This window comes from Aspergillus viridinutans, assembly GCF_018404265.1.
Source record: "Aspergillus viridinutans IFM 47045 DNA, scaffold_8, whole genome shotgun sequence".
NCBI classification, from domain to species: Eukaryota; Fungi; Ascomycota; class Eurotiomycetes; order Eurotiales; family Aspergillaceae; genus Aspergillus; species Aspergillus viridinutans.
In genome coordinates, this window is record NW_025091224.1 from 132,277 (window position 1) to 144,998 (window position 12,722).

The 12,722-nt window shown below is 40.9% G+C and overlaps 4 protein-coding genes across 4 annotated transcripts; 3 read left to right on the top strand and 1 right to left on the bottom strand.

The window, feature by feature from the left end:
- Positions 1–4,474: 4,474 nt before the first annotated feature.
- Positions 4,475–4,924, top strand: Aspvir_009181 (uncharacterized protein; the record flags this gene model as incomplete). Its single annotated transcript, XM_043272333.1, has 2 exons — positions 4,475–4,704; positions 4,771–4,924. Coding segments are annotated over 2 exons (384 nt in total), but the record flags the coding sequence as incomplete, so codon positions are not given.
- Positions 4,925–5,290: 366 nt separating this feature from the next.
- On the top strand, positions 5,291–6,213 carry Aspvir_009182 (YccV family DNA-binding protein; the record flags this gene model as incomplete). Its single annotated transcript, XM_043272334.1, has 2 exons — positions 5,291–5,991; positions 6,039–6,213. The coding sequence occupies 2 exons, from the start codon at positions 5,291–5,293 to the stop codon at positions 6,211–6,213; spliced, it is 876 nt and encodes a 291-aa protein (XP_043128269.1).
- A 1,422-nt stretch (positions 6,214–7,635) lies between these two features.
- On the top strand, positions 7,636–8,751 carry Aspvir_009183 (uncharacterized protein; the record flags this gene model as incomplete). The annotated part of the gene is made up of 1 exon (XM_043272335.1): positions 7,636–8,751. The coding sequence occupies one exon, from the start codon at positions 7,636–7,638 to the stop codon at positions 8,749–8,751; it is 1,116 nt and encodes a 371-aa protein (XP_043128270.1).
- An 823-nt stretch (positions 8,752–9,574) lies between these two features.
- On the bottom strand, positions 9,575–12,325 carry Aspvir_009184 (rRNA-processing protein UTP21; the record flags this gene model as incomplete). The annotated part of the gene is made up of 4 exons (XM_043272336.1): positions 9,575–10,267; positions 10,322–10,579; positions 10,633–12,129; positions 12,197–12,325. The coding sequence occupies 4 exons, from the start codon at positions 12,323–12,325 to the stop codon at positions 9,575–9,577; spliced, it is 2,577 nt and encodes an 858-aa protein (XP_043128271.1).
- Between the last annotated feature and the right edge of the window lie 397 nt (positions 12,326–12,722).

Below are 12,722 nucleotides of genomic sequence, written 5' to 3' on the forward strand. Positions count from 1 at the left end.
AGAAGATATTACTATAGGAAATTAGATTAATTTACCTAGACTATCTAGAAGCTATTATCTATACTTAGAAGTTTAGAAATAGTCTAGTAAAAGATATCACACCTAAGAAAATAGCTATAATCTAGAGTATAATATAGAAGCTCTATATAAAGGTATATCCTTAGGTTATAAAGATAATACCTATACCTGCTATATAACTAGCATAAATTAAATTTAATAACTCTAATAATAAAGATAAATTCCATAATATTAACCTTTATAACTATATAGAATGGTGCCTGGAATACTATATTATATAGTAATTAATTAAGATTAAAAGTATAGATAATATATATACTAGGTTTAATATTATATTATCTAATTAAGTTAAACTATTATTATCTACTTAGCTAAAGGATATATACTCCCTACTTAACTATACTACTATACCTACTACTAAATAACTATTTAGTACCTTAATAAATTAGCTTCTTAATATAGTACTCTAAGCTAGTAAACTAAAAGATACTAGCTATAGTATAAGATAGTTTATATAGGATGTTAAAAAGTAGTATAAAGACCTAATAGATATATCTTTTAATAAGTAGCTAATTAATATATAGCTACTACTATAGAACCTTACTACTAAGCTTATAGATATCCTAAACTAAGGACTTACTAGACTACTATAACTATACTCTATCATACTATATCTTATACTTTAATCTACTTTTAGTACTATATACCTACCTACTTTCTTTACTTTTTACTTTTTACTTACTTTACCTTCTATATTTTTAGTAGGGTCACTGGCTTTCAGAGGGCCCCTATTATATAGTAGTATACATGTAAGCATAGAGGTGAGCATAGAGCATATCTCCTTCTATTAATATATATATCTTAGAAGCAGGATCATCAATCTATTGCAATACTGTAAGGACCGTATGTTCTACTATACATATATAGGGTGGCCACTAGCCTACCCCCTACCCTTATACTCTTTGAAGACTCCATGTTCTTAATGACTATGAATATCCCAGCTAATTATTTTAGTCCTTTTAGGCCTAGGGGGCTCTATACTAGCTATACTATATAATAATATAGGTAGCTATATTAAGGCTATTCTAGTATTAGGGGCTGGGTTAGTAGGCTAGGGTAGGCTAGTAAAGAAAAGAGGTTAGTTCTATAGTTAATCTTAGGATAGTTAGTACTTATATTAGTATATAGGGCACTACTTACTATTAGCTTAGTAGGAGCTATAATAAATAGTATAGTAGTATTAGAAAGGGACTTCCTTAATCTTATAAAACTTCTTATTATAGGTGTTAGTATAATATAGATATATAACTCTTTTAGCTATATAAATAGGCTAGGTATATCTATAATTTAGGTATTAGATATACTATAGGAGCTAGCAGAGTAGGTTAAATAGTTCTATATATAGTAGAGTACTATCTAGGAAGATCTAGCTCTAAATAATATAGTTTACTAACTATATATCTTAGAAGGAGATTACTAGGGAAGACTTTTACTTATATTATTAGACTATAATATTATTCCTATACTAGTCTATATATAGTATAGGACTATAGAGTACTAGGTTATAGTATAATATCTTCTTCTAGAGGGCCTCTACTATACTCTAGATACTAGAGGGAAGGAAGGTAATAGGAATATAATAGACTAGAATAGTATACTAATAATTAGTAATATAGGTATATTTATCTCTAGGGAGCTTCTAGAGCTATATCTTTTTATTCTAGATTAGATACTCCTAATCTAATATAGAATAGGTATATATATCTAGATTACTACTATAAAGTATCTAGGCCCCTGCTACCTATATACTAGCTAGGCTAGGGAGGCTACTATAGTAGAGAATCTCCTAGATCTTATCTATAATAGCTATAATAATAGTTTACTTATAAGGGCTAGCTCCTAGACTATTTCTATACCTATACTACTAAATCTAGATATAGTTCTTATTATTATAGGGGGGTGTGGCTAGGGGGGAAGAGAAGAGAGAAAGATAATAATAATTAGAGGGAGAAGATAGGTTACTTAGTACCTACTAGGTCTAGTTAAAGACCCCTTAGGCCCTAGAGATTATAAATAAGGAAGTAGCTAAGCTATGCTTATCTACTCCTATATTATTTATACCTAGGGCCTATATACTATAATTACTAGTAACTATACTATAGACTTAGCTCTCTAGTAGTTTTATAACTAGGGCATAGGCCTACTAAGTAAAATCTTTAATCTAGAGGGCCTTAGCAGACCTACTAGGGTAAGCCTAAGTAAATTTAATAATATCTATATAGTATACTATAAAATAAAAGAAATAATTAATAATAAAAGAGTTATTATTAGCTACTAGGGCTAGCTACTAAGCTATAATATTAAAATAACTAGGCCCTAGTAGAAAGTATAAGATAGTATATAAAATAGTATATAAAAGTCTATAATATTAGAGTAAGGTCTATAAGTAGCCTAACCTAGTATAGAAAGATAGCCTAATAAGAGGGAGGCAGAGCCTTAATCTAGTTAAGTAACTACTCTATCTAAAGAGTTATTATTAGTAAATAGCTTAAGGCTAAATCTTAGAGGTCTAGGGTTTAGTATCTCTAATTAGTAGGGGTAGGCCCTAAAGATTCTAGATACTAGGGCCTTTAATTAGTAGTAGTAATTAATATATAGGATCCTAATTAGGAAGCTATAAGCTACTAATTAAAATAATAGTATATTTAACTATATAGAAATAAATCTTAGGGGTAGAGAGGTTAGATTTTAGGGTCTAATAAGGTCTCTATTATTAATTATTATATAGATTAGTATTTAAGAGGGCTAGCTAGCTAGCTAGCTAGCTATTAATTTAGCTTATAAGATTTATAACCCCCTATATATGCTTATCTCTCTTAATAAAGATAGAATTAAATTAAGAGAGATAAGCTATATAAGTAAGTAAGGAGAGATAATTAAGATAGAATTAAATTAAGAGAGATAAGTTATATAAGTAAGTAAGAAGAGATAATTAAGATAGAATTAAATTAAGAGAGATAAGCTATATAAGTAAGTAAGGAGAGATGATTAAGGTAGAATTAAATTAAGAGAGATAAGCTGTGTGAGCAAGCAAGGAGAGATTGATATAATAAAATTAGATTAATCTTTTACTTTATTATTAATCTCTCTATCTTCTTACTTTTCTAGCTTAGATATAGTAAAGATTAATAATACTTAAATAATTTAATAGATGAAACTTGAAATATAATAGGATTAAAGAAAGTTAATAAAATAGTAGGTTTTTAATATAAGGTTATAGTATTTAAAAATATTTATAAGATAAGTATAAGGTTATTAATTATAGTATAACTAAAGTCCTAGTTACTATATTACTAACTTCCCCTTTTAGAAGGTGGTAAAATATATTAAAATAACTTAGTAGTAGAATTAGTTAAATAGGTATAGGGAAAACTACTACAGCTTTAATTATTATATAATAGTTAGAAATTAATAAAATAAATAAAAGTTAATTAATTAGATTTCCCTAATTAAGTCCTAAATGCCCAGGACATACTACCATTTGGTATAGTCTTATAAGGTGATGCTATATCTTAAGGGGAAGATGATTCTCTTCTAAGCTAAAGCTAAGGAAGTCTGGATAAGCAAGATATGTAACACATGATTGTTGTAACATAACAATGACTATAAAGCAAGAATAACCAGTAAAGTAACCTGCATGACTATGCACACATAATAGTTAGGGCTAGGATTATTAATGCCCTAAGGCAGATAATAAGTGCTTAGTAAGCTGAAGGCTGAAGCATCCAGCGGGCCTTGCCTGCTGGCAGCTGCATCTAGTAGCCAAACTTATATATATAGAGAAAATAGGCTAATATATCATATTTTATATTAGATACTACTTTTACTATCCTAACTAGTTATATAATTTAAACTAATTACTATAATAATGTTAATTCTTTATTATTATGTTATATTTAAGGTTAGGGGATTCCCATGGGATTCCCTTCTCTACAGTGTAAGGTACTTCTAGCTTACAGTAAGCCTTACACATGGATTATTACAACAACCCCAGTGGGTCCTTTCTTGCAAGGCAGTATTTTCATGTATTACATAGGTTTTGAATTATCACCTTAAAATTTATGGCATACCTCTCCTCTCCAGAGCTGACAAACAGAAATATGTGGCATATCTAGCAAACCATCTATATTCTAAGGTTCTATCACTTAGGTTTTATCCAGACTGATAAAGTGATGTTTCATTATTCCTCCTCTTTTTCTCCTTATGTACCAGTATGGTTTTGTCTCTTGATTGTCTTCCTGAAGAGCTACTATACATCATTCTATGTAACTGCCCCCCTCGGTCTTCGGCTGCACTGGGACAGACTTCTCGCAAGTTTCGAAATATCACGAATGAGCCTCTACTATGGAGATTCTATTGTCAAACCCACTTCAAATTCTGGGATCCCAAACATGATATGAAAAGAAGCTACAGGAGTTCTGCTACTGCAGTAGACTGGAAACGACTCTACGTTTCTCGACATCTTATTGATCGCAGGACATGCTATCTTCTTAACAGTATTCTTGCCGGGCAAACTGGACGAATCAAGAAATTTCGAACCATCATTGGTCTTGGATATGACATCAAGGATACTCTACTACGCCATATTTCCGCAGGATCAGACACAGAGGACTATTTGGCCAGAAGGTGGCGCTCCCATTGATAATATCTGGTCATTTTCCGTGTGATTAACGTTCGCTATCTCAACAAAAGGTATTACGCAGGAGCGCTGCTGACCTGTCTCTATCGGAGCATTGCGGTCCAAGAATGGATCAAACTCAGAAATGGGGAACCTGTGTCCCTGGAAAGGGCTTTGGGTGCGTTTGATCTTTTCATCCCAGAGAGTAGTTTCGGGAATCTGGATGAAGTATGTAAAACACTTAACCTTGGAAAGAATAATGAGGCAAAACATCTACTAATCAGTAGCCAGATTGTGAGTAGGCTAGATGAAATCGCCTCGCACATATTCACATACTGCCCTAATATAAACATACTCACAACTCGTGAGAAGGCCCGGGCTGTCGCAACATACCTCAGAGCAAGCAATTTGACAGGCATTCGGATAGGCCGGGATTACCATTGCCTGGAGCACAATTTCCTAGGATTTGCAATAAATGATCCCAATCATAATTCGCTTCCTTTGATTTCAGCAGCTATATACTGCTACATTGCCCGAAAAATAAACCTTGACGCTCGGCCTTGTGGGTTTCCTTTCCATGTTCATGTTATAGTCATGCCACCCACCGGTCAGGACATTGATGGCAACGCAATCCCGGCCGCGACGCGGATTGAGCCGATTTTTATGGATCCATTTCGCTCAGCAGAAGAGACACCTGTCGAGAACCTGCAAAATCAGTTGAATTTTCTGGGGGCTTCAGCAGCCGAGCAATCGGCTTTCCTTCGTGCGTCTGGAGTTGCTGACACTGTGTTGCGATGTGGCAAAAACATCATGAACTCCGTTCAACGTCTTTCCCAGACTTCTAGAGCACATCTGGCTCCGGTCGATGCGGTTAGTGCAAGATATGCCGCCCTTTGGTCGTCACTGTTATTTTCAACCTCTCTCCGGCCGGCGGAACTTAGGCACTATTTACCTTGGTTCTTGGAACTCTTCGCTACGGACTTTCCTTCGGATGTTCATTTGATTGAGCAGTATCTTGTACCGCTTTTTCAAGGCACGCCCCAGCAAGAGGACGTACTTGAGAGCCTTCGTGTCGTGCGAGCTGTGGATGAGATACCCAAGCAGGTCAAACGGCGGACACCTGAGTGCAAAGCGGTAAGGTATAGGATCGGCCAGGTCTTCCGCCATCGACGGTACAGTTACTTAGCTGTCATAACTGGTTGGGATACTGAGTGCGATGCGAGCGAACAGTGGATGAGAAGGATGGGAATCGATCATTTGGAAGCCGGCAGGCACCAAAGTTTCTACCACGCATTGTATGGTACCTGCGCTGTATTTCACTGCCTTTGCTGATTATGTTTAGAGCTGAGGACAAGTCGGTTCGCTACGTTGCGGAAGAGAATGTCGAAATTATCACTCCCGACCTATTTGAGCTACCGCGAATGCTTGTGGAAACAGCAGGAAAGCAATTCAAGCGGTGGGATGGCTGTTCTCGTACATTTGTCAGCAATATTCGAGATGAGTATCCTGATGACTGAACGGCGCCTTCGGAGAGGAGTACTAATTTCTGCACTGCTTTGACTACACGTCTTGAGGCCCATGAAGGTAAGCTACGGCTAGTAGAATCCTAATATATCGAACATCATTGGTTCGAATTCAATATTGTTTTTCTCTGGATAACAAGAGATCACATACCTTCTTTTGGATGGCCGTCTAACTTAGCCCACCAGCATCTTGGATAGCTGGCGGCGTGTGCAGCTACAGACTCTCCTTCCTTTGTCTAAGTGGAGAGAAATAAGGATTGTACGGTGTTGAAATTCCGCATCCTTTCGATTACTTCCCTCGTGATGTTCTGGCACTTGTGTAGAGATAATATGGCATTTGAGATGTTTGCATTTATTTCTAAGGTTGCCTGATGATTTATATTTTTTCCTTATATACTGTGTGTGTGACAGTATAGTTGCATTATGATTATTAGGTTCTTGTTCCTCTACCTCTCTATGCTCGCGCTCTCCCTTCACCTGGTGTAGTTTAGGATCTAGAGGGCGCCCACTATTATTAGCATGTGGATGGGTGTTAAGTGGTTGACTTGTAGTGACAAATGCACTTAGTACGTTAAATTTTGAGCTATATCCAGTAATTATCACATGACATTTACGCAGCCACTTCAAATTTGTGATGTAGAGAGGTACAACAGTAACAGTGACTTCTACCTAGCCCCTAACTGAATATTTCAGTATCCCTAATGGGAGTACCCAAGCAGATAGTTTTGAGTCAGAAACATTTCAGCTATGGGTATACCGCATCTAACACGACTTTTACTTCCATATTCGGAAGCAGTGCTTCTTAAGGGTGGTCAAAGTACTGAGGAGGGGAGAATCCACATTCAATCCGTTGTGATTGATGGCCCCAGTCTGGTTTATCACGTCCATTCAAGGTTGCTGGGATGGTCCGACAGCCAACTAGAATTCCCTGATATGCAGCCATCATGCAACGAAGTTAGTTGCGCGGTGATGTTGCATCTCTTGAAGTTAAGAAACCTGGGAGTTGACATGTAAGGACATCCAAGCAGGAGATCAGGCAAATAATGACTGATATGGTCTAGAAAGGCAATATGTTTTGATGGAGCTTTGCCGGCCCGAAAAAGAGAGACAAGACTATCTCGACTCGAAAGGGCAAGACGAAAGCTTGAGATAGCTCGTAAAAGAATCAGTTATGGCTCTTTGCGACCCAACTACACGCCTATCGACACAGAATCCAAGCTCGAAATGATACTCCGAGGACGGACGTTGACTCCTAAACACAGAGAATGCCCTGACAATCCCTTTATGGTACCGGCTGTCTTCGAAGATCTCAAGCATCGATGGAATAAGGAAAACATCCTTCAAGGTGCGCGGGGCTCCCTATTGTTAGCCGACTCAGTTGCATTACAAGATTTTCCTTGGGCGGATGTCACAGTCATGGTCGCAGGGGAAGCAGATATGCATTGCGCATATCTGGCGAAACTCACAGGATCTGCGATACTCACTAATGATTCGGATCTTATACTTCATGATATCGGGCCGCATGGTTCCGTCGTACTCCTTCATTCATTAGAATTGGAAAATACGTACAGCGCTCGATCAATAGACGTGCCACTTCGAGCGGTGCAGCTGCATCCAGCATCACTCGCTCAACGCTTTGGGTTGGCTGATTTACTGCGCCTGGCATATGAACTTAAACTTCACCCAAATTCGGGATTAACGGAGCTGATACGGCTTGCAGAAGAGACCCTCAGACCCCAAGGATCTGCAGGCTATTTGGAATTCTCCGAGGAGTATAAGGTCCCAGAACATGCACAATGGGGGTTTGCGAACTCTCATCACCTTGACCCCAGAGTCTTAGAGTTGGTCTGGCAATATGAAACCCAAGAAATCAATTCATGGGACGAGTTCCCTCGGTTTTATCTTGCAATTCTAAACGAAGATCATACCAGGCGGTGCGCTTGGGAGAACGGCTTCTCATATAGAGTTCTAGGCTATTCGATCTTTAATGCTTCGCGTCCGCCGTCTCGGAGATCTCGCTTCATCGATGAGTTTGTACGACGAGGGGGAAGAATTGCAAGGGATACTCTAGCAATCCGTGATGCAGGCTGGATCGCAGATCAAATGACGGCTTTCTATGCACGTCTCAGTCTAGTTCGAGACGCCCTGGGCGAAAATGTCACAACCACAAACTTATGGAGAATATTTGCACTGTGTGAGATATATGGTTGGGGGGACAGTGGCTCTCCACTTCCCAAGGCTAAGCCATTTAGCAGATTCCTCAATTTTGGTTATATGGGTGATCAGACAGACTGGGCAGACATACACCTTACGGCGCAGGTCCAGGCTGTGCTCTATTCTTTGAGAATTATGAGACAACTGATTGGGTTCACAACTTCGGCCAACGATCTCATGCTCAAAATGCAGGACGCTCTTATGAGCCTTCCCCCACTTCATGTGTTGATGAGATCGAGATTCGAGATGGCGAACGAGTACCTTACTGAAGATGCTGCTGGTGAATTTCTGAAGAGATACAAACAGCTAGCGAGATGACATATATTGCCTACAATTCCACTAGATATATATGCATGTCAGGAGACGGGAGACTTTTGTGATACGAACACTATTGGTTTCCTTGACCCGTGAGCTCGCGGATACTTATAAAATCCTCGATCGCTACCAAACCAGAGCTCAAGTAATAAGCCCACTGACTAGTATAGCCAGAGTACGAGGAAGTATGATCTTACACGTAACAGGGTTGAGTCGTCCTCAGGCTCAACATATCCTAACGTGATGATCTTATAAATCCCACCACACCTCGACAGTATCCAACTAGGTCAGCTAAGCGTTTGGCTTCCCGCTGCTGTTCTTGACTCCACTGAACAAGTGATTTTCTCAGTTCTCTGTGGTCATTCTCCGCCGACTCGGAGCACTTCCGCACAATATCAGCATGTATTTTCAGAAATACCGCCATCCAAGCATTCACGAGTTCGAAATCTTTCCTGAGACGGAGTCGCGTAGTCAGTGCCATGACGAATAAGGACAACTCAGAATGACCGTCTTGTACACGCAGATCCAGAGATCGAATCTCCAGATCAGTCTTTGCTGGAGATAGAGTTTTCAAATAATCTGTGAAGGATGCAAAATCGTTAGACTGACGACCGGAATGCAGAAGGACTGTGAATAAAGAGCCCGAGTCGTCCACAGTCTGAGATCGTTGATGTCTGGCTATCCTTGAGCGTTCGGCGAGCGCGTGTTCAACCCGTAACAACATACTTCTGTCGCTACTTTCAACGCTCGTTTTCTCGGAAACAGATGGCAGGAAAAATGGGGCTTTCTCGGGTGCCTTGGGAGGATCTTTTGGCTTGTTGCGTTCCTAACAACAATTAGTAATGATAAAGCAGATGGTGGAAGAAGCGTGGGATGATACCCTGATCAAATCTAAGTGGAGTAGAGTCTGCCATCTACTCCTGGGGATGGCACTGAGTGTTACCATCCCCCTACTCAGTTGTTCGTCACATAGCACTGGCCCCTCCGCCTCATCCTGATGATGCTCTTCGGAAAATGCAGCCTCCAGAGCTCCAGCGCTTTCCTCTGCGGATGTGATATGGATATGAGTATCAGCGAAACCAGATTCGTCCAGATTCTGTGTCGAAATTGGAATAAACAGACTCCGATTTGTCCAGAGACGAATACCGACACTATCCGCATGGGCCGTGGCTAGAAACTCCCCAGTTGATGACATGGCTAGCGAGGTACAGGTGCTAGGCACTCGGAAGATATCAATGAGATGTCCTGTTGACAAATCCCAAACGCGGATACGTGAGTCCATAGAAGCAGCCACTATCCACCGGCTATCATTGGAGAAAATGAAGTCATTGATCTGACCCACGCAACCCCAGAATTCGCGTATGAGTTTTCTTGTTTCAATGTCAACCACACGAATCGAGAGATCATCACAACTGAACGCGACCAACTCGCTGCTGCTGTTGTAACGCAGACCAGTGATTGCTGTCATTGGATGCCAATCAAGCTCATCTAGGAGTAATCCGGAGTGAAAATCCCAGAACTAAATTAAGCAACTTAGTAACTGTGACTTATGAAAAGGAGTCGAATATCGTACCTTGACTTTCCCATCCAACCCACAGCTTATGGCAGTTCGGTTCAAGGAATCGACTACTAAGCCAGTGACTGCCTTTGTATGCCCGATTCTCTTTTCTTGAGAACCATCGACTAGGCCAAGCTCGCCAGTTCGCTTACCTTTCAAACCGCGAGCCGGGAGACTTTGTCGATGCTGGCCGGACTGCAGATTGAACACATCAATTCTTCCCATACTGGACCCAATGAGAGCGAAAGTCCCACATTGCGTGATAGCGACGCTCTGGAATAAAGTGTTAGCGATACTCCATGACATATTGTCGACAACCCATTCACCTTCACGACAGATCCATCGCTTGTTTCAAAAGTCCAGCGTCCAGCTCTTTTCCTACCCCAAAACCAAGTACGCGCGAACTTGTCCCCACGGTGACCAGTAACTATACTCTCCCATCCAGTCTTATTCGAAGCAGCCGCATCTGCTACTCTCGGATTAGCCCAAGTCGGACCAGATGTGGTGACACCCATGCCACCATCGCGATTTAGTGAGCATGCAATGCAAGTTATCTCTGAAGCTCTGAAATCCTGTGTGCGACGTTGCAAGTCTAAGCTCACAGGACCTGGAGCAGACATTTTCTTGGCTTTCTTCTCAACTGCGCCCTGCGAAATTTCAGTGTTTTGGCTGTCTTTTCGTACACTAAGTCCCCATAAGCTGCAGTCCTTGCTCGCACTCAGTAGCCATTTACCATTGGCTTCTGAGCCATCCGATGACGAGGGCAAGAAACTCAACGCAGTGACAGGAGCAGAATGACCACTTCTGAAATGAAGCTGTCTCGGAATAGGTGAAAATGGCGTCTCATCAAATATCCAGGTCCTGAGAGAGTTATCTTTCCCAGTCGATACCAACAAAGGTTGGCCATCTAAGAAATCCACACAATTTATGCCAGACGCTATTTCATGTTGAAGTGTTCTGTGGGCGTTCCGAAGGACGCCTGTGATACGCCCTGCGTTGTTCAAATCCCACAAAGTGATGTCGCCACTATCCACAGAAGCTGTCGCTAAGACACCCGGAGATTGACCATCTGCGCCAGCGCCTAGACTATCGGTCCGGAAGGCGAGTGATGTGATGTGCGAGGAACCTGAGCGCAATGACAAGATAATCTGCTCGGTATCGACGTTACGGATGAATAGAGAGCCATCCGCATGAGCAATAGCAATGAGGGATAGCACAGGAGTCGGCTGCAGAGCAGTCACAGCTCCAACACTTGGCCATGCCGTAGGAATCGTATGGAGTAGCTCTCCGGTCCTCACATTCCAAATCTCCACACAGCCGTCAAACCTTCCAACGAAAACCTTATTGATGTACGTTGGCATACTGCACATTTGACCGCCATAAATGTGGCCTCCGGATACCGCTTCAATTCCGCGAGGAACCAGTGTCGTGTAATGTTCGTAGGTCGTATTTTTCCAGACTTCAATGCTGGTGCCAGTGCAACCCACAATCCAAGCGCCAAAAACAAGTATTTTGATAATAGGCCCAGCTCGGCCTGAAGGCGCCTCTAATGCGGCGACCTTTTTGCCGCGTTTGAAAACCCACATACCTCCACATGTCCCAGGTCTGAGATTTCCCCACGCTGCGAAGACCTTCTCACGCCATGCAAAGGTGGCAGTTATGGCTTCTGGCGTCTGAGGCCGGCTGATGAAAATCAAACTCAGCCCTCGGCGTAGATCATAGGTGTGCAAAGCGCGGCCCACACAGGTCGTGATCTGAAAAGTACTTTTTCCCAAGCGCACATACGTGAAAGGAACAGCTGTGGGGGAGACGAGCCCAAGCGTCTAAAGACTGATCAGTCAGGAGAGCATTTAGAGGAAGGAAATCATGATCGATTCAGTTCTGGCTTACCCGATATGGTGAAAATATTCTGGACTCAAGCGCCTTTCGCGAATTTGAGATGCTCTGATGCTCAGGGACTCGCTTTTGCCTTTTCGGAAGTGGCACACTGAATTCATCCTCGTCAATTGAAGGCATCATGTCAATTCAGGTCAGGTCTTAGTAGTATTGCCAGTTTCAGATTGTAGGAGCTCTCGATATTGCTCTCTTCTACTTGCGAACTTTTGTGGTGTCCCGAAAATTTCTGTCTTTACGGGCAGGTCCGCCTAGAATACCGCCTTGGCAAAATCCTACTTAATCTCCGCACTCCGTAAAGCTCTTAGCTCTGAGGATGAAAGTTGGTTTTCCAAAATTATTTAACATTTAGGTAGGGTTGTCCTCTTTGTTTGGAACGCCTCTCTCTGTTATTCTATGTTAATATACATAACAAAATACGAATACGTATACAATGGTATATCAATAGATATTCTTGGAATTTTCAGTCTTTTGCTTACTGTCAAGCATGTTCCCGGTTCTTTTATTTTTATTTTTTCTTTTC